Source organism: Colossoma macropomum, unplaced genomic scaffold (genome assembly GCF_904425465.1).
Source record: "Colossoma macropomum unplaced genomic scaffold, Colossoma_macropomum, whole genome shotgun sequence".
In the NCBI taxonomy this organism is placed as follows: Eukaryota; Metazoa; Chordata; class Actinopteri; order Characiformes; family Serrasalmidae; genus Colossoma; species Colossoma macropomum.
The window spans coordinates 41,178,596-41,200,768 of NW_023494802.1; the positions used below are offsets into that span (position 1 = coordinate 41,178,596).

General features: G+C 38.7%; 1 protein-coding gene across 1 annotated transcript; it reads right to left on the minus strand.

Moving 5' to 3' along the window:
* Positions 1-4,801: 4,801 nt before the first annotated feature.
* LOC118822938 (ribonuclease inhibitor-like) lies at positions 4,802-20,256 on the minus strand. The gene is made up of 6 exons (XM_036592264.1): positions 20,150-20,256; positions 14,674-14,770; positions 11,647-11,817; positions 9,878-10,051; positions 6,071-6,220; positions 4,802-4,973 (listed from the first exon to the last, which is right to left on the minus strand). The coding sequence occupies exons 1-6, from the start codon at positions 20,214-20,216 to the stop codon at positions 4,802-4,804; spliced, it is 831 nt and encodes a 276-aa protein (XP_036448157.1). The 5' UTR covers positions 20,217-20,256.
* Positions 20,257-22,173: the final 1,917 nt, after the last annotated feature.

Genomic DNA, 22,173 nt, shown 5'->3' on the forward strand with positions numbered 1-22,173 from the left:
AGATGCAGCCACCTGCCTCTCCGTTTACTATCTAATAATGAAGTTATGGGTTTTTGCTGGTAAGATAAATATAAGATAGTTGCTTTAATTTCTTCTTTGGTCCACTTCTATGAAATCTTCCATTTACATCAAAGATTTTTATTTGACATGTCAGAATTTGTATAAAAACATGTGGATGGAGCCATAGCAATCATTTCCTGCTTTGGTTGAGACAAAGAAAACTGAATAACTGCACCTTTAGAGTATTAATACGGATGTGTCTGTGTTGCTGCATATGAACCCTGTTCTAAGCCTCTTTTGTTGAGGTAGGAATTTTACATCTTAGAGCTGTTAAAGATGTGCTTCCACTTCCTTTTATTTGTTTTGTTGTGCACTCACACCGAATAAGCAAATACATCACAAAATTACCGCATAAAACACACACACACACACACACACACACACACACACACATACAGGCAGTAATGTGATTAGAAGAGCTGAGGATTTCCAGATTATTATAATAACATAAATGACTAATAATAATATTTTGTGTGTGTGTGCGTGTGTGTGTGTGTGTGTGTGTAGTCAGTAACTCACTCTAGTTTCTCCAGTTTACAGTGCGAATCCTTCAATAGATCACAGAGCTCCTTCACTCCTGACTCTCCTGGATTATTGTCAATCAGACTCAGGTCTCTCAGTGTGATGAAGGGTTTAATTTTAAAGCTTTAAACAGATCAGCACAGCCTTCCTCTGTAATACTGCACCAATCCAGCCTGCAGAGACAAGAAGAAAAACTTCACACTTACAGCTCAGCACTCACACACACACACACACACACACACACCCCACATATTTATAAAGGTTTATCTGTGTGTTACTGAGCAGTGACGTCAACATCAGTGGTTAATTAATACCTAGTGTAACATGCCAGTAAGAAAAGTGAAAACATATTTAACAATCTGTAGTGAAGATTGCAGTGAAAATGGACGAGTGAAAAAGTTAAGCAGTCTCCACTGAAAAATAAAAACAAAAGAGTTCTTTAATGAAAGAATATGGTTCTATATACAACCATGAACACCTAAAGAACCAAAAAGGGTGCTTCTATTGTTATGGTGTCAAGCTTGCTGCTATAAAAGAACCCTTTTTCAAAAAGGCTCTATACTAGAACCATCTACAGCACATTCTTCATCAATTTCAACAACTTCATGATGCAAATAACCCTTTATTCATGCAAAGGGTTATTTGGGTGTTCACGGTTCATGAATCATATGCTTAATCATTTATTGTTTTGATGTTTGATGACAGTATTCATAATAAATTATTGTTTCTCTGAGGACACATTATAATATTTACATTATTGTTGATTCTACATCTAAAACTTGAATAAACATTGATGGTGTGTAATGTAAGTGGCCACACTTATGGAGAGCAAGCAGGCTCACTGTGCTGAGGTGCAGACAAAAGCAAAACAATTTGGGTTAGTAAAGCTCTTAACTTTGGCTTTAGGGATGAAACATCACAGGAACATGATGTACGGACAAATATAATGACTCAGGAAATCTCCAAGAAAACACACACACACACACACACAAATGCAGGCAATAATGTAATTAGAAGATCTGATGATTTCCAGATTAATACAACATCGATAACTCTAATAATAATATTTTTGTGTGTGTGTGTGTGTGTGTGTATGAGTCATAACTCACCGTAGTTTCTCCAGTTTACAGTGTGGAATCTTCAGTAGTTCACAGAGCTTCTTCACTCCTGAATCTCCTAGTTTACTCTGGTTCAAATCCAGTTCTCTCAGCTGTGATGACGGATTTGATTTCAGAGCTTGAAACAGATCAGTATAGCTTTCCTCTGCAATGTTGCAGTATGTCAGCCTGCAGAGACAAGAAAAAAAAACTCTTCACACTTACAGCTCAACACTCACACAAGCATCACCTACTAGAAATATTTATCTGAGTGTCACCAAGCTATGACATCAGCATCAGTGATTAATCCAGCTCGAAAAAAAAACCCATAGTCCAGATGATATTGCTCTGCTTTTAGCCTTCACATTCCAACAAAGGGCTAAACTAGTAACATGATTCAAACATCAGAACACTCAGCAGACCCAGCTGTCACTATACAGTGAGAAAATCCAGCTGTAAACAAGCACCAGTCAGCAATCCAGCACCTGAAACAGCCAAATCCACTGCTATATTTGCTTTAGCATTCATATTGCAACAAAAAGGTTAAAACAGCGACACAATTCACCCATCACAACGATCACCATTCAGATCCTGCATTTATGTCCATTTAAATTACCAAATTAAATCCCCCACTGCACATGTACAATCTGGAACCTCTCCTTGTGTCTCAAACAGTCCTTGGATTGACTCAGACTCTGAGTTTAGCACTGGTAATTAGAAATTTACAACTAAATACAGATAATTGTGGAGCCGCAGAGCAGACGGGGTAAAAGTAAAACTTAATCTGAGTGAACGTTTTGAGTTTGTATGTACATTTTTTGTTATTCATGGTCACAATTCCTTAATTCATTCCCATGATTAACAATTTGTTCTCTCATTTTCTTTGAGTGCGCATGTTTTCTTTAGGTCGTGGGTACATTTTCTTTTATTTATGGCCAGGATTTCTTGGTTTGTTCTTTCGTTTTCTTTTTATCATGCAAATGTTTTAATTGTGTGCATGCTTATTTTTTATTTGTGTGCAAACAAAATATATGACATAGATACAGATGGGTTATTTGTCCTGTGAACTGTCTGACGTGTTTTGATGTGTTTTTATTTATGCGATAATGGCCAGAAATGCGCTTATTAGGTCTGATTTTAATTTGGGTGCATTATGAAGACACTGTAGCTCCCCTACACAGTGGGGCACTACAATCAGCAAACAGCAGATTCATCGGTGCAGCTGCAGTTTTGTGGTGAAATGAAGAACAATAAACTACAACCACAGCCTTCACTAAACTGCACTTCCTAGTGATTATTTTTAACTGAGATGAAAACAGCGCTGCCGCTTATCACTGCAAGCTGCAGTGTTGGGGCCATCACACAATTACGGGTTGAAATGTTCAGAGTCATCCATTTTAAAATTTTTAAGGATTCTTAGGCAATAAAAATCATATTTACATTTATCATATCATATTTAGTATAATGATTAAACTGATTAAAGATCAAGCAGGTGCCAGGACAACTACATTTATTAAAAAATATATTACACGATTTCGGAATCTACACATCTGTGAACTCACAATATCTCATAAATAAAATCTCTTGGGATTAAAAAGGCAACTGGGTTTTAAACAATAAAATCACAATAATATGTAGAATATGAAATAAATATGTTACACAAGACAAAAATGACATTTAAAGAGTCTCCTTCAGAGTTGCACTGAACTGCTCTCTCTTCTATTGTGAACATCCTGCCCTGACTGCATTAGATGATTAGAATGTAAACAGTAAGACATTCGCAACATAACATCTCATAATAACAAGGAAAACAATATATTACCCATCAAAATATGATGTGGCTTCTCTGGAGTGTTAGAAAAGATTGATAATAGACTATAGGCAAATACCTCATGTTAAAAAAAAAGCACACCTGTAATTGTCCTATATTAATCACATTCTATTTATTAATCATAACTATTGTTATTCAGGAAAAAGTCTGAAGGAAATGCTTCATGGCCAGGTCATTTTTAATTTGCCTGTCCAGAAATGAGACATTTTACTTGCACAGTAGTCCATATTAATGTCATGTGAAACATGCATACTTTATGAATGTTTAAATAAACATTCATGAGCATGTTATGTAAGTGTGTGTTTATGTAAGATGTTATGAATGTCTTATGTATACACCCTTCAAATAATGTGTTACTGAAGGAAATACAGTTAGTACATTTTGATAAAACAGTCAAAGAGGCCTATAAAAAGCCTATGGCTTAAAATATTGCATGTAAAGATTAATAATTCATTTGAAAATAATGTATGAATACTACATAATACTAAGAAGTTTTTATGCTGTGACACAAAAATATATTAACCTGTTTTGGGAACAAACAACTAGTTTTATTTAACTTGAATAAATACTTTGAATGAAACAATGAAAAAGTAAAAGTAAAACTCAGTATTTCAGACAATTTAGAATGTTTTTAACTGTTTAGCTTAACTACATCAAAGAAAACAGCTTTGAAATTTTGCTTGGTTCTTGAAATATATGCTTGCTTGAATGCTTTTCATGTAAACCCATGTTGTGTCCTTTCAGACTATAAACGAGTTGACATGAAACTCATGACCCAACTGCAAAACTGTAGTACTGCTTGTGATCTTACAACTGTAGGGAATCTCATATTCAATACTATCAATAGCTTTATAGGCAGGTTAATACATTTATTCCAAAATTTCCTTTTAGAATTAATTATATTCTATTTAAACAATATTTAAACATTAAAATTTTAAGTAATTATGATATGAATATATTTGTTTTTGCATAAATATTGCAATATCTAAATTATTTTTCTGTATTTATTTTTTATTTTATTTGGTTGTTTTTTGTAGCCATTTAAGTGAGCTGGACTTAATATGGCTCCTGGATAGACTGGATATCATGCAACTGAAAAGTTCAGAGTTTGAATTACAGACACACCTCTTTTTTGTCTGTAGGTTCCTCTGTACTCGGAATACTCATGCACACGATTTCAGTATCATCTCAAACTACATGCACATAAATCAACTCTGAATACAAAGGACAGGAGAAGACAAATGAGGATTCTATGGAACTTAACAGCTCCTAAATGAAAACTGTCAGTAACTCACCGTAGTGTCTCTACTTTACAGTGTGGATCCTTCAGTAGATCAGAGAGCTCCTTCACTCCTGACTCTTCTAGTTTTTCTTGTTCTTCTTCTCTGTTCCATAATAATAAATCTAATTCCAAAGCTTTCATCACAGGATCAATGTTATCTAATTGCCCATCAAGTTCCAGCCTGCAGAGAGAAGAAAAACTCTTCACATTCATAGCTCAACACACACAGTTGTTTTCTCAGTTGTTTGAACACTTTTGTCTATTCGGATCAGTCATGTTCTCAAAGCAGTTAATATGTGATTCTAAACAGAGGCTTACAGGCTAAAATAACCCACTCTAATGGCACAAAAGAAAACACTTCTACCAAACACTACAACTTACAATCAGGAGAGCAAATTCCTCTAAATTCAGGGCAGCATTACTATTTACTGTATTACTCTCTTTCTACACATTTGCACTCTCTATTCCTCAGACACTTAATCTATAATTATTTACTGTTGCATGTGGCCATTTTGATTATTTTACAACGTAACATTTGTACCGATACCTACGCTTGTATGAAAAAGTTTGGGCACCCCGGTCAAATTCCATGTTTATTTGATTGTCTAAGTGAAAATAAGTTAACACCTCTTCTACAGAGAACACACTTCTGCACATTTTAATGCACAACTACTGTATATTTACTGAATTAAATATACAAAAACATAAAAGTGTGGCCTGTGCAAAAGTTACATTTAATATTACAAATTATATTTTATTTTTTTCCTCCCGATACATATTACTCAAAAAAACAAAAACTGTGAAAATAAAGAAAAGAAAAAAAAATCAGGTGTAACATTATGACCACCTCCTTGTATCTATGCTCATTGTCCATTTTATCAGCTCCACTGATAAACAATGGAAATTTGACTTTGAAACATGCTTTTTTTCAGCATTTCAGAGCTTCAGTTTTATCACCATCGAGACAATATAAAAACATATTACAGTACATTGCTTTGTTACTTTAGAAATATCTATTACAAAAGTAACAGAGTAATCTAATGTCAAACAAAAGAATAATGCAACCAACTAAGAAGCTCAAATAAATATGAAATAGGCTTGCCTTTAAAATACATTTCAATATTTGGTGAATGAGGAATGATTAACAATTTTATCCATCATCCTTACTTTTTGATGAAATGTATTTTGCACTTTCTATATCCTAAAAGTGTTAATCATTCCCAGAAATGCCACTTCATACTACACTCCTCTGTTTTACTGTGTGTGTCAGTAACTCACTGTGGATCCTGCAGTAGATCAGGCAACTCCTCCAGTTCTGGAAATACTGTTAGCCTGCTCAGATCCAGCTTTCTCAGGTGTGCTGGGTTGTTTTTCAGAGCTTTAATCAGAGCATGCCAGTCTTCCTTTTTAATCCTGCAGCCACTCAGACTGCAGAGAGAAAAAGAATAACAATTCACATTTACAGTTCAAGACATACACATACACACACACACAGAAACATTATGGCCTTTTTCTACTGTAGAGCCAAAACTTCTCAGGGCCATACTGTGCTATTCCGTACTGATGCAGACTTGCGAGACCAGTTCCAGTTCCAGTTTCCATCCTCTGTACTGCCAAATCAGAGCCAGGAAATAATGAAGAACACTACACGAAAGAGTGGTTAACTGCTAACAGCCTAATACCTACACACACATCTAACACAGAACACGTTTGATTCTGTTCGTCACTCCAACACTTGGTGTGCTCTCAGATCCTTGAATGGGTGTTACCTGAGCATCAGTTACTGAAACTCAGTTTCTGAGTCTGTACTGTGGTGGGTTGCACCTGTAGCCAGCTAGCTATGCTAACATCAGCATGACCCAGAAGAGTACAGCTCTTATCGCCACAGGACAATTTATTTTTTTCATCTTTCTGTCACTTCAGCACCAGACATTCAAATTTGTGATCTCAGAAATTAGTCTTTATCCTCTAAACCAGTGTTTTTTAGGCCTTAACATAAGCTACAGCTTAAAACACTACAGAACAGGTTTGATTTCAGCTTCTTGTCACTCCAACACTAATCAGTCAGCTTAGCTCTCAATGATATAGTTTTTATTGTCTGTACTTGTGATAGCAAAGCAACAGCTAGTCAAATCATGCCTACTGGGGTGTTTAGATCTTACTATGTAGCTAGGAGGAGCTGTCTAGCATTAGCTTAACTAGGCAGCTACAGTTCTGTACAGCACACAACACATTTATTTCCACTTTTCTCCTCAACACCAGCAGCTTCCTCAGAGTTGAGTCATTATCATCTAAACTTGTTTCAGTGAAGCATCTCTGAAATCAGAACTCTGAAATCTCAACTCTGAAATCAAATCTGTTCTGCTGCGAGCAGAGCTAGCAGCATTCAAGCATGACAATGCCTATGTACACAAAACAGTCCATAAAGAAATGGTTCACTGAGTTTGCCTTGGATGAACCTGACTGGCCTGTGCAGAGACCACTGAACACCTTTGGGATGAATTGGAATGCCCAACACCAGTGGTCAACCTCACTCTGCCTTAAGAGTACTGCTGACCCCTGCTATGCCCATCACTGTGTGCTGTATGAAAAGGTTGGCTGGTCATCTCTGACTTTGCGTCAGGAAACACATTGGCTTCTTTTTTATCTATAAAGTACTCACTGGCCATCGTACATCACAAAACTACTCAGTGTAAATAATGCAGTTTATCAGACTCATTCCAGTGATCGGACCCTTCAGGTGCTGAGAGCTTTTACAGAGCTGGGAAAATCTGCTTTCTTCTCCAGAGCACCAGCGAGTTGGAATTCATTACGGGAAACTCTAAAGGTTCGCTCTCTGCTGTCACATGAACATTATAAACTTCGGCCCAATCCCATTTCTTTTTTTTACCCCTACGAAATGGGACCCTCAAATAAAAAAACAAACAAACATTGCTTTATTAACAGGCTACTAGCTCTGCTCTGTAGGCGACCCGGCCCGTCTGCAGTGACAGCAGAGAAGGGAAAAGTTCAGCTTCTCACTGCTGGGCTCTAGTTACATTTAGGGCATCATATGCTTTCAAGAAGGGGGTATAAGACAATTATTTATTATCGTCCACCGCTAATTCTTTGGTGATACGAAGCTGAAGTCCACTATTTGCCAGCTTCTTGTTTGAATTTTCCCGTTCCACCTTAAATGGAGCAGCAGTTACATTCTGGCACTTCAGGCATCAATAATGGTGGACTATTTAAGGCATTAGCATGCTATTAGTGATTTTTTATGCTAGTTATGAAGAAAACGTATACAATACATTAAAACAACATTAAACTAAGATAATACAATGGATAACACAATTTTTTTAACGGAGAAAATTTTTAGATTCGTGGGTTTCTTTGGTCGCTCATGCAGCCATCTTGCTGGCTTTTCTTTTTTTTCTCATAACACTCCGTTTGGAGTGTGCCTCAGAAAAAAGCTCTGTTTGGAGGGCTATATAACCCTAACACTTCGCCCTACCCATCTATCTCAACAAAAATTGGGACACCCTAACCCTAGACGTGAATGCACAAAACAGAGGGCTAAGTGGTAAGTCGTAGGGGCAAGGGGTGAAATGGGTTTGGGCCTTAGTCTCCAACCTCCTTCAATCAGCCTGCAACTGTTTTACTTGATTACACTTTTAATATAATTTTTGTATGTTTTAGCTACATTTTAGCTGTTGTTTAATGTTTATTATTCTTTCTTTCAATCAATGCTGAATTCCTGCCAGTTTTTTTGTCTAGTTCTTTAAAGGCTTTTTAAAATCTGGTGAAGGATACGCCAAAACACTCCTACAGTGAACTAAGCTGAGTCCGGATCTTTACATGCTAAACCAACACTCTTGCTAGAAATTAAATGTCTTGGGCTCCCAAGTGACGCAACCGTCTAAGCATTGGCCCTGTCATTAGGACATCACAAGTTTGATCCCTGGTGATGCTACAGTCGTCTGTAGCCGGGTGTCCAAGAGAGCACAATTGGCCTCGCTCTCTGGGTGGGTAGGATGGCCCCACTTCTCCCTGCATCATTCAACACGATGCTAGTCACCACAGGCATCTGTTAGCTGAAATTACAGATCTGGCACTTGGCGTAAATGTTAAATATTAGCCAATGTATTACCAAACTATCAGACAATGATTGCATTGCTGTTTATATGGGCTGTTATTATAAAGTGTAACGGAACAATATTTGTTTATGGGTATTTTGTTCTTTTAAAATGTATTTTAAAATGTATTTTAGCTTATTATTGAGTAACTGCATGAAATAAATGTGAAGCGTTTTGTAAAGGCTCCCTAAAATTAACAGAAAATGTGTTTATGATCACAAACATAATGCCATATGCTTAAAATTTACTGCTGAAAGCCAAAAATATTAGGTGTTCTCCATATTTTTTAAAATCATTTTTAACACTGCATATCACTGAAGAGACACCACCTGAGCTCCAGTGTATACATCAGATTTGTGGACAAATTGTTCATGCTTCATTAAAAAAAATGACTGTTAAACTCGCCTCTTTATGTGGTTATTCAATTCTAAGTAAAGGATCTCAGGTGGCATCTCCAAATGTCCTTTTCTCTCTAAAAACAGCCTCTAACAAGCATTTCTGCAAACACAGAATGCATGGGTTGTTTGGTGGGCATTGTCACTGTCAGAACAAAATCTCTCCAAAAAACTTTACAGGAGAAGGAAAAACATTTTTTTTACCTTCTTTTTTTTTTGACTGAAAACATTAACAAACCTTTTTCCCTCAATGCTAATGCTTAAACTAAACCAAAAAAAAAACCATACCACTTTCCATTTGTTTATATTATGTTTTGAGCATACTCGCTGTGTGCTCGCCGTTTTGGGCTCTGTAAATGTCTAGCTTTTCTCTCCCTTGTGATAAAAGAACAAAATCAAAATGTACCCACACAATGCACAAAACACATATATACGCGTGTCCATTAATGTGATTGTTTGTTTGTGTGTGTGTGTGTGTGTGTGTGTGTGTGTGTGTGTGTGCATGTGGGAGAGAGACAAAGTAAATAGCACATCCACATTCAGAAAAATAACAAACAAAAAATTACCTTACTCACCTCAGTGTCTCCAGTTTACAGTGTGGATTCTCCAGTCCAGCAGAGAGCAGCTTCACTCCTGAATCCTGCAGATTAGTGTAACTCAGGTCCAGTTCTCTCAGGCTAGTGGATTCTGAGCTGAGAGCTGAGGCTAGAGCTGCACAACTTTCCTCTGTAAGATTACACTGACATAACCTGGGTGAAAATGATGATACATCAGAAAAACTCAACATACACACACACACACACACACACACAACTATGTGGCAACAATCTGGTGGACATGTTTAAGCATGCACCTGTGCACAAAGGGAGGTCCATAAACCAGTGGATTGTCAAGTCTGCCATTGATGAACCTGACTGGTTTGTGCTCAGACATCTTTGAGATTAATTTTAGTGCCTGATTGAGTGGTACTGCCTGTGGGGAAAAGGTTTTTGAGGGGTGTTCTGATTTGTCTGGAAGTGTTTTTTTGGAGGAATAGGAAAGGAGAGGGATCAAGTCACTCAAAAATCTTTATTACAACTGATCCTAAAGCCAATGGCCTACAGTCATTCAGGCCTATGATCTTTGGTTCTACTGGTACAGACAGGATGTCTTAAAACAAGCAGGAACAGTGCACAATGTTACAGTGCATAGACTGATTAAATATGTCTGTAAACACTGGAACTAATTGGTTTGTATAGTACTTGTGGAGGGAGAGATGTCTGTGCCAGGGCCATTGCCTCTTAAATCATCTATAGAAATGGTTCATCTGTGAAGCTGGGGCTGTCTATGCAGCTAAAAGTTTTTCTTTTGTAGTTTGGAACATTATATAATATCCTTTTAAGTCTTTGGGAAACAGCCGTTCATATATATACTTTCCTTTGGATGGTCTAATGTCAGTCTTTGTAAGGAGAATAAGTTAAATCACAGATTGATCAGAGTTTCATAGGCAGGTGTATGGGGTAGCATGATAACCATGTAGCAGGGCACAAATGATTTTTTTGTATCCATTTTTTCCGGCTAGTGGGACCTTAAATCTCCTGCCCAATGGCAGCACCTGGAATGATGAATGAGGGGGGTGGGTAGGGTCCTTGTAGACCTGGGTTGCCTTTTTAGTTATGGATCGGATGTATAAGTTCTGGAGTGACAGTTGTTTATCTCTAATGATCTTACTAGCTTGGTTGACCACCTGGGCCAGTTTGTTTCTTTGCTTAATTGAGAGGTTCCCATAGCAGGACACAGTGTTGAAACTGAGAACACTCTCTATAAGTAACCTGTAAACCATGATCAGAGTATGTTTGCTGGTGTTAAAACTGCTCAGAGGAAAGAGAGCCTCTGCCTTGCCTTTTGGTAAAAATAATCTACATTACTAATCTACAAATCTAGAATAGAACATATTTAGGTTGTTTAAAAGGTGAACAGGATCCTCACACTGAGGAGCTACTCTGTGTTTCCTTCCCATCATTGTGGAAAGTCAGAGAAGAAAGTGAGTCAGAGGGAAGTTATGAAACATGACATGCTCTAAAAAAAAGAAAACTGACAATAAATATTCTTGAAATATTACTGAATTGTACTTTATTTGATTTGACATTCAGTTGTTGACTACCTAAGATCTTGATATACCTACTAGGCTACGTCAGCATACAGTATATGGCAGTGAATCATGATGCAAGTTAGACATTATGATGTTCCGGACCTTTGCTTGAGGATATTTTCTCTAACTGGACCTTATTAAATTTTAATTAAAGACCCCTGCTCTAGATCATCCAAATCCCAAGAGATTTATGGGAGGTAGTTAAAAACTCACCCCAGTTTCTCCAGTTTACAGTGAGGATTCTCCAATGCAGCAGAGAGCAGCTTAACATCTACATCTTGCAGTTCAGTCTTACTCAGGTCCAGCTCTCTCATATTTGAGGAGTTTCTGAGAGCTGAGGTCAGAGCTGCACAGCTTTCTTCTGAGAGATTACAACCACACAGTCTAGGAGAGAAATGATGATATGCCAACTGAAATTCACACACAAAGTAGTCCAGTATGCATACAGCCAATGGCAAGTGAACGAGGAAGCTGTTTTGCATGAAAGATCACCGTTCTTATTTTAAATGGAAATACTGGAATGAACTTCCATGGGCTACATGTATACAACACGTGTAATAAATGTTTTTTGTTTGTTTACTTTATATTGTTGCATGTAAGTTGTATTGCATCAATATGGTAGTGTCCTGATACTGGGTGGCACTGGCACCAAGAGGCTCTGGAGATGTGCACCTAGGCAGATGGCCACACACGAAGGCTCATGCAGCTGTTGTGTTGTTTGGTGTTGTTAGTTGTTAGTTTAAATGTGTAAAGAATTTGTTGATTTTCACTTTAAGAAGTGCAGCACTGTTGTGTGTGCTGTATTGTGTGTGCTGTATTGTGCTGGGCTTTGGAGTAGAAGGTGAGTCTGCGGTGTCTACAATGAATGGACTGTGTAGTACTAGAAGTGACCAGCTGGCGACCCCTGTGTATTTGTTAATGCTGTGCAGCAGGTTTCCCCTGCTGTGCTTGTCTGAAGCACTCCGTTTCCCATGTTGTCTTCTTCTACAATGACGCCACAATATATATTTTGTTCTCATATACTATTATTTAATAAACTTCTTTTTGCCAAGAATTCTTTGTGGCACCAGGGACCAAGTGTTGGCTGCAGGCCAGAGAAGTGGTCTTAGTGAACCAAGGGTTAATCACACAAAGCCCTGAAGCATGGCTCTGACCAGGTGACTGATCCAGGACTCCAGACTGAGAATGAAATGGTTGCAGTTGCGACCACAATTATTAATGTGTGAGCAATAAAATTAATCAACTCACCAGTGGCGACAAGTAACAACTTTGGATTATTTATTTATTTATTTTTTCATGAGTAACTATGTATTACTGTTTTTCTGTAATTATTACTCATTTGTTTTTATATATTTTCCTTTATCATTTTTCATCTAAAAATGCAACTGATAGGCAGAAGTGTTCATGTGACGCTACAGCCTATCAAAAAAACTTGCTTGCGGGATTACAGCCAGAGCTGCAAAATGCAATAAACAAAGCAGCTGGGCCAAGCTCAGCTTTTTACAGCGAACGTCGGCATGTAGAAGATGGCGAAGCAAAAAAATATCAGATTTTTTCACACAGTCTCTGTCAGACCTTAATTGTCATCTGCTCAACCCCAGTCTGACTCAGATGTGCTTGAACAACAGCCCACTTCAAGCACTTTATGCAAAAGTACAACCACAAAGATTTCAGAACTTCTTGTCTTCAGGAATTTGCCTGGTTCAGGTATGATAACAAAGCAGAGTATATTGCAAATTCTTTTTGAAAGCAAGCAAAGACACAGCTGGAAAAATACAAATCTTAACAGCAACAAATAATTTCAAAAAAGAGACTGTGAGAAAACATGGCAATAGTGAAATGCATAAAAATGCATGCGATTTCATTATTGCAGAGTGCTCTTACGGAAACTCCCTTACGCCCAATTCACACAAGCATCTGGGACGTTCTGTGGGTTCACACATGGAGCCTGTGTGAAAGCACTGACCAGTTAACATGCGTGCCAAAAAGAAAAGCAAGACTTTCTATGTCTGAGAACTGAACTGTGTGTTGAAAATCTTAATTTTTTGCATATTATTATCTGGCACCTAAAACCTACTGGTGCCTGATTTTTTTTTTCCTTTAGTATCCAGTGGCTTCTAAAGCTAATTTTTTGTCTGGAGCCCTACTAGCATACTTGCACTTTTATCAAGGAACGATCATACAGAGTGACACAGGACACAGGATATTGTTCTTGTCAAAGACTTGGCAAAACAATGAGTGATTCATACAGGATAAGAAATCTTGGTATAAATAGCAGAGATAGGAGTGGCTGATTGATTAATGCACCATCTTTACTCCAGAAAAGAGTAGAAAATATATTAAAATATTTAATTTAGCTATTTTTTCCCCCATTTACCCTAGCCATTAACCCTTCTGTCTTAAGTAAATACAGTGAGTCATTAGCATTGCCATTAGCTTGGAAATTCATAGAAAACAGTGAACATTACTGGATAAAATCAAACTTTTTGTCTGTAATCTGTACATGTTCTGGATTGTACATGAGACAGGACAGTGATGTTACATTTCAGCCTGATTTTAGCTACCAATGAGGCCAAAGTCCGCTTCCTATTTGCCAGCTTCTTCAAATTTACTAGTTACACCTTAATTTGTGCAGCAGCTACATTCTGGTGCATCAGGCGTTATAATAATAACTGCTGCCCCATTTCAGGTGGAATGGGAAAATTTGAATAAGAAGCTGATGAATAAGATGCTGACTTCAGATTTGTCAGAGAACATTAGTAAACTCTTCTTTGAGTGCATCCTTACTTAAGAAACATCTGTTCCACAGGATATGATTGCAATTTTACAGACACAGATTCACAGGTAAAAGGCAGTGGAATGTTTATTGACATGGGAATGCAGAGTCGGTAAAAATGACTGACGTGACAGATTCGGACTGGACTGAAATCAAGAATCAAGAAACGTCATTAATAATTACAGTACCCCTCCTCCCCATGTAAAACTTAGCTGTCCAAATAGAGCTTGTGAGATTTGGATTGCAACTTACAAATCCACTCAGCACACACAGCCTGCCTACATGCCCCAATCGTTACATACGGGATTATTTACATATTTTTGCCAAGGGTGCCTGTTATTATTCAGCTGTATATAATGTAATATTTAAGACATCAATACATTTAGGTATTGGGATGCATTTTTCCTGTTTTACATTAAAGTTACAAACCATACAGTAAAACATTCATAACTTAAAATACTCACACAACTTTTCTGGATGCTTCAACCTTTGGCAGCAGCTCCAGAAGACATTCCTCTGGTTGTTCATATTTACGCAGGTCAAACTCGCCCAGCTCCTCCTCTGAATTCAGCAACATATATAGAGAAGATCAAGAGAAAATGGGAAATTCTGAAATTGAGTAATCAAAATTTAGGAAAGCCTAAAATTTTGCAAATCTAAAATTGGTGCCGATTCACAGGGTTGGGATGTAACGGAATACATGTATAGGGAATACAAATTCAGAATGCAAAAATTAAGTATCTGTATTCAGTCCAGATCTGTCCAGGGTGTATCCTGCCTTCCGCCCAATGACAGCTGGGATAGGCTCCAGCACCCCACCGTGACCCAGAAAGATAAGCGGTTTAGATCGTGTGTGTGTGTATTCAGTCCAGGTTACATCGGTAAAGGCAATATTTAAAATATTTATTTTTTAGATTTTTAGGAGAAAACTTCAAACACTTACCCATTAAACAAAGAGGACCTAAATTAGCAGCTTATTTTCAAACACTGAGGTTCCTGCTAAAGCCTGAGCAGACTGATAAATCAATGAGATCAGTAATTAATCTGTGTTACTGAGCTCTGCTAAAGCCTGAATAGAGATAAATCAGTATGATGATCAGTCATTAATCTTATTGTTATTGAGCTCTGTAATACTGTATCGGTATTGGCACCAACACTGGCACTTAAACACAAGTGTAATGTGCCAAAAAGAGTCAGACGCTTGCGGTTAGAAAACACAATTGAGGCTTTACTGTTAGAATCAGAATCCATGTTTGTAGTCAGAAAACAGGCAGGGGTCAATTCCAAAAGGAGCAGCAAATACAAACAGACGATCATAACCAAGGACAAACAATCCAAGAGGGTTAAGCAAAATGGCAGTGTTGAGGAAAACACGCAAAAAGGTCAAAAACAGGAGTCAAACAAGAAAGGCAAACAGTCCAAAGGGGAAAGGCAAAAGGCAGAGTCATAAAACAGAAAACAATGGTCATAAACAGTATACAGGCAAATAGCAGAACACTTAGTAGATCACAAATGATACAATACCACGCAATTAGCTATGGCTAAAGCCCGGGCTTATAAACTAAACTAAGAAAGTCATATGACATGAGGCGCAGGTGAAGAGAATCAGTATTCAGGAGATCTAGAGCGCCGATTGGAGCGTAAGGAAAGGTCAGGAGTCATGTGATCTCCCAGAAGGTTCTGGGAGATGGAGTCTGAGTGGGACTCTGTGTGTGAGGGAAGCTCAATAGTCATGTGATCTCCCAGAGGATTCTTTGTAGGCAAGCATTAGGGTTTTAAATCTGATGCATGCAGCTACAGGAAGCCAGTGAAGGAAGCGCAGCAGTGGGGTGACGTGACTGAACTTAGGGAGATTGAAGACGGGCCGTGCTGCTGCATTCTGGATGAGTTGCAGAGGCGTGATGGCCGCATAGGAAGACCAATCAAGAACGAGTTGCAGTAGTCAAGCCTTGAAATGACAAGAGACTGCACTAGCACCTGGGTGGCCTCTCGAGTGAGAAAAGGTTGGATTCTCCAGATGTTGTACAGGAGAAATCTGCATGACCGAGTTAGGTTCGCGATATGAGCCAAAAACGATAACTGTAACAGAGCCGCTTACTTGAACGGCTGAGTTGCTTCTTTCAGTAATCGCTCGTCTGCCACTGAGTGGTCACATACAGTTAATGTTATTGAGAGAATGGAAGGGATCACCGGACTCTCAGCCTAGTGACAGGATTTAGCCTTTAGTATAGCAGCCCGGTAGCCGGGCCTGTGCATCCACTAGCCCTGCCTTTGGTGCACCTCCATCGGTCAGCTATATCATGCAGCAGTGGGGCAGTGGGGTCACGTGGCCCATCACTTCAACCAAGCCAAACAAAACACAGAAATTTGCTGATACTGACAGCATAAATGATGGTGACATTTACTGAACTGACGCTCAGAGATGCAACATGAGTGAACAAGACAGACATATGAGACAAATGAATTGAGAAATTTGGATGTTAAACAACATTCAGCTCCGTTTTTAAGCCAGAGAAGCTGCTGTGTGCTGATGTGTAAACAACACAGGTTTATATGTACACTGTTCAGTTCTGTTTTAAAATGAGCCACTTACCTAAACCGTCGCAACGATGGCAACCAAGGATCTGTTAGAATAGTTTACTGTCCAATCAGACATAACTTTGCTTCAAAATGCTCTAAATGAACACTCAAACTTAAATACTGTAAAAAAGTAAAAATGTCAGATGGAGCCGCTCGCTGTGCCATTTTCCTTGGTTTTGTCTGTGTTGAGGGAGAGGTTGTTTGATTCATCATTGTCCCTGATGTAGCCAACCACTGTGGTATTGTTTGCAAATTTAATAATGATGTTTGATATGTGAAGAGGAATGCAGTCATGGGTAAACAGGGAAAAGAGCAGAGGACTCAGCACACAGCCTTGTGGAACACCATTGTTCAGCGTGAGGGTGGAAGAGATATGACTGCCCAATCTTACAGACTGGGGTCTATTTGTCAGGAAGTCCAAGACCTAATCAATGGGGGAGGTCCGTAGTCTGTGAAAGACTGGATGACCTTCCACATGTGGTGGGGGTCAGAATTGTGGAAGTGCTCTTCAACAGAGAGTTAGTAGGCATGTTTGGCTTTCCTAATGCCTTTCTTCAGGGTTGCCCTAACTGAGCTGTAAGCCTCAGCATCACCACATCTGAAAGCAGTGTTGCATGCCTTCAGCAGTAGCCGAACCTCAGCATTCATTCAAGGTTTCTGATTAGGAAAGATTCTCAACCGCTTGACAGAAGTGACATTGTCAATACATTGATAATGTCGAGTTGATATTATACTACATGACATTCATTACAGCTGAGGTGCATGTGTTCAAGTCAGTGTGAGAGTCTGTAGTGGCTTCAGAGCTGAACATACTACACTGTTCTGAAACTGATGCTGTAGAGAGGAGATGCCTCCTCTGTCCACACTTCAACAGTCTTTGTAGATGTTTTCACACGTTTGATGAGTGACACATACTTGGGGAGCAGAAACAATGAGACATGATCAGACTGACCCAGGTGGGGGAGGGGGACAGCCTTGTATGCATCTGCAATGTTTGTGTAGACATGATCTAGAGTTTGGTCTCCTCTGGTCGGGCAGGAGACATTCTGGTGGAATTTTGGCAGCACAGGCCACACATTACAGTGACTGAAGTCCCCAGCAACAATAAAAAGTCCATCTTGGTGTGCAATTTGTTGTTTGCCGATTGCTGTATTTAGCTCTTCCATAGCTAGCTTAGTATTAGCATCAGGAGAGATGCAGGCTGCATTATCAATAACAGCTGTGTGCTCTCTTGGTAAATAGAAGGGATGAAACCTGATCATCAGATACTCTAAGTTAGCAGAGCACTGACTTTCAGTTACGGTGGAGTCCGTACACCCTGATTTGTTTACAAACACACAGACCTCCTCCTTTAGTTTTACCGGAGTCCTCAGCCACTCTGTCTGCTCTGAACACACTGCATCCCTCCAGCTCCAGTGCGCTGGTTGGGACATCCCCGTTCAACCACATCTCTGTGAGAACAATGATGTTACCAGGGATGGGGGGAGTAGCTAAGTAGTGTGCTACTTTTTGTAGCTAACTACAAATGTTTGTAGCTAATAGCTGTAGCCGCTCAGTTTTATGAAATGTAGCTAGTAGCTGTAGCACCTACAAATTTTTGTGTAGCTATAGCGATAATTTTCGCTACAATTTTGCTACAGGCTTCAGGCAATCCGCACAAAATGAACTATAGAACGCGGTTGTTAACTGGGCTAGTGGCGACTGTGCAATCCTGACTGTGCCGTGGACAGTTCGATCAATCACCCCTTACTAGTACGCTTAGCTCAGGGGGCGGCAACCGAAATGTTAAGCCATTTTGTCCTTTCAACAAAAAAGAAACCACCTTGGGAGCCACAACATTTTATGTCCGTTTTACCATCTTGGCTGTAAATATCTCTCAGTATGTGCTGATGTGATAGTTCAGGCTAAAAATATAAATGAAAACGCTGACGTACTTTGCTCTGCTTTAACCTTTAGCTCAGCTGTAACCGCTTTCCTCGCATCTCAGGAAACTGTTCAGTGAGTTTCTTGTAAAATGTCTCTCAGTGTTTGACTTTTTACGAGACTGAAGTTGCCTCTCATTTGCCAGCTTCTCGTTCAAGTTCTCCCATTCCACATTAAATGGTGCCTGATGAGCCAGTACTGCTGTGCCATTTAAGGTGGAATGGGACAATTCGAACGAGAAGCTGGAGAACGAGAAGTGACTTCAGCTTCACGAGTTGAAGCAGATTATAAACGTATGAGGAAACCAGCTGAGTGCTTATAAATGCAAATAAGTCCATTCATCTCCAAATTATCAATTTTCCTCTTAAATCTCTCTCTTTGCCTTTTTGTTATCTGCATTGCTGTGTGTCCAGCAGTCTGCACGTCAGTCTTCAGCATTAAAGGTTGGTGAATTAGCAATTATGCGTAACTCCAGCGTTTAAGACCATTTATTGTGAAAACTGTTAGAACTGTGTGTCATAATGATTTTACAGTAAAGGAGGATTATGTTATTTTACATAAAAATCTAGTTCTGCTGTGGAGCCACAACAGATCTGCAGTAGTGGAGAGATTATTCAGGCCTGATTCTCATCTCAACCAGAGCCAGGGTCAATGATGAGAATTTTGAGGCTGAAGTGCTACTGAAGTTTAACAAAGGACTCTGAATGTCATGTCTGTATGTATCTTGCTGAAATGTTTCAATTGGAGCAGTTGTTTGGTTTGTATTTGGTTGTTTTTGTTGACTTTTGTTAGGAAAAACATGGAATGATTGACTTTGCCTCTAGTCTAAATTTTTGTTGGATATCAAGCCATTGGTTCTGTAAGTTTGATTATTGGCTACACTTAAACTCACTTTTTGGTGATCTTTTTGTTTATTTGCAGCTTTTCAATTGTATGTTTCTGGCACATGATTAAATGCAGTGTCTTGTTCACACTTTCAGTTGGGCTTGTTTGGTGTGTCAGGTGGAGATTCTGACAATCGCACTGTGTAAGTAGCTAAAAAGTAGTCACTACTTTTCTAAAAAGTAGCTAAAAAGTAGCCACTACTTTTTCTGGAAAAGTAGCTAAATTGTAGCTAGCTATAAATTTTGGGAAAGTAGCTACAAAGTGGTTAGCAACAAATTTTTCAGTAGCTATACCAACCCTGGATGTTACTCTCTGATCCATCTGTGTTTTGTAGTCACAGTTCATCAATTTTGTTTGCCAAAGACCAAACATTGGCAAGAAAAATGCTGCACGCACTGCCATGTTGGTCTTCATGTATACCTTCTCAAAATGAAATAAGCAAATATATAATTTAGAGCAATCCTTGCAGAATATATGGTTTCTATATAACTGACTCAGATATAAGGACCTATTCATTTACATGCAATGTGTTTCTTACACTAAAACACCCACCTTTGTGTCCTGTCTGAGCTGGGATGTTGGTCTGGACAGAAGTGGTGTGAGCTGAAGTGGAAGCCATCTTCTAACTGAAACTTTGTCTAAATGTTGTCTATGATGCTGTCTTCACAAACGGACACTGTTGAAGATGTCATCTTCACTTTATACCCATCTGGTTTCCATGTGACCACAGGAGGATGGGCTGGAATTGTTTTTACAGATGGAGGAATGTGGAATGTTGTGCTGACAGATCACTGCATTCTCTTGACCTACATAGCTAAACAGGTTGGACTAGAGGAAAGAAAAAATAGATCTCATTTTAATCTCGCTTACTTCTCCTAGACATGGTTAGAGTCTTGTGCGAAACTAATATTAGACTAAGCAATGTATTTCTGAAATTCAATTCCAGAGCAACAACTAATTTTTCCTCACTGTTTCTCATTTTGATCAAAATATTTTCTCACTTATAGTCACTCAGACACTTTTCTGTCTGACTCATCTCCCCCCAGCCTCAGCTGAATAATACTTCCATAAGAAAAGTTTAATAGCACATTATAGAAAACCAAAAAATCCCCTAGAATTTGTACAATATGCAGCAGCACGGATCCTAAATAAAAATAACACAACACTTGCTGTAACTTAATTTTTAAGTTTTAGTTCTACTTCTGCTCCTTGTTCTAAATGGCCTTACAGCACACGCCTACCTCACAGGATGTCCATCTGTTTATGTTCCAACATGTGATTTTGGATCAGCAGATACTGACCTTCTGCAAATACCTACCATAAAATACAGAACATGTGGAGAGACTTTCAGTTATTCTGCTTTTGAACTGAAAACTCAATTGATCACATCATTCATAACTTCTGTTATTTATACAGCTATTTATAACAGATCATGTTTCATCAGAATCATTTCATTGTACTTACAGATCAGCCATGTACGTCAACAGTATCCCCATCTTGGAGCAGTCAAAATGGCTGCCAGGCTGCATTCAGTACAATTACAGAGCGGCAGTTTGAGAAAGCTACCATCTAAAATTATAAACCCCATTTCCAAAAAAGTTGGGATGCTGTGCAAAATATACTTTTAAAAAATTAAATGATGTACATATCATTTAAACCCTATATTTATTTGAAAATAGTACAAAGACAACAAATCAAATGTTGAAACTGAGAAATTTTATGGTTTTTGAAAAATATATGCCCATGTTGAATTTTATGCCAACAACACATTCCAAAAAACTGAGCTGCATCGCCTCTTCTTTTGGCAACACTCTGTAAGTGTTTGGGAACTGAGGAGACACTGCTGTAGTTTTGAAAGTAAAATGTTTTCACATTTTTGCTAAACATAGGATTTCAGCTGCTCAACAGTTCAGGGTCTCCTTTGTCATATTTTTCATTTTATAATGTGCCAAAAGTTATCAGTGGTGTCAGGTCTGGATTGTAGGCAGGTCAGTTTAGCACCAGGACTCTTTTAATATGGAGGAATGCTGTTGCAATACATGCAGAATGTGGTTTGACATTGTCTTGCTGAAATGATCAAGGCCTTCCCTGAAAAAGACGTCGTCTGGATGGCAGCATATTTTGCCAAAACGTGTATATATCATTCAGCATTAATGGCGCCTTCACAGATGTGCCAGTCATCTATGCCATGTGCACTAATACCATAATACCATCATGAATACTGGCTTTTGAACTGTGAACTGATAACAACCTGAGTGGTCTTTAGACTGGAGAACACGGTGTCCATGTTTTCCAAAAAGTATTTCAAATGTTGATTTGTTGGACCACGGGACACTTTTCCACTTCCCCTCAGTCAATCTTAATTTGAGCTCGGGCCCAGAGACGGTGGCAGCATTTCTGGATCGTGTTTGTTTATGGTTTCTTCTTTGCCTTTGAGAGTTTTAATTAGCATTTTTGGATGCAGGGCTGAACTGTTTTCACAGACAGTGTCTTTTCAGAAGTGTTTCTGAGCTCATGCAGTGATTTCCACTACAGAATCATGTCTGTTTTTAATGCAGTGCCATCTCAGGGCCTGA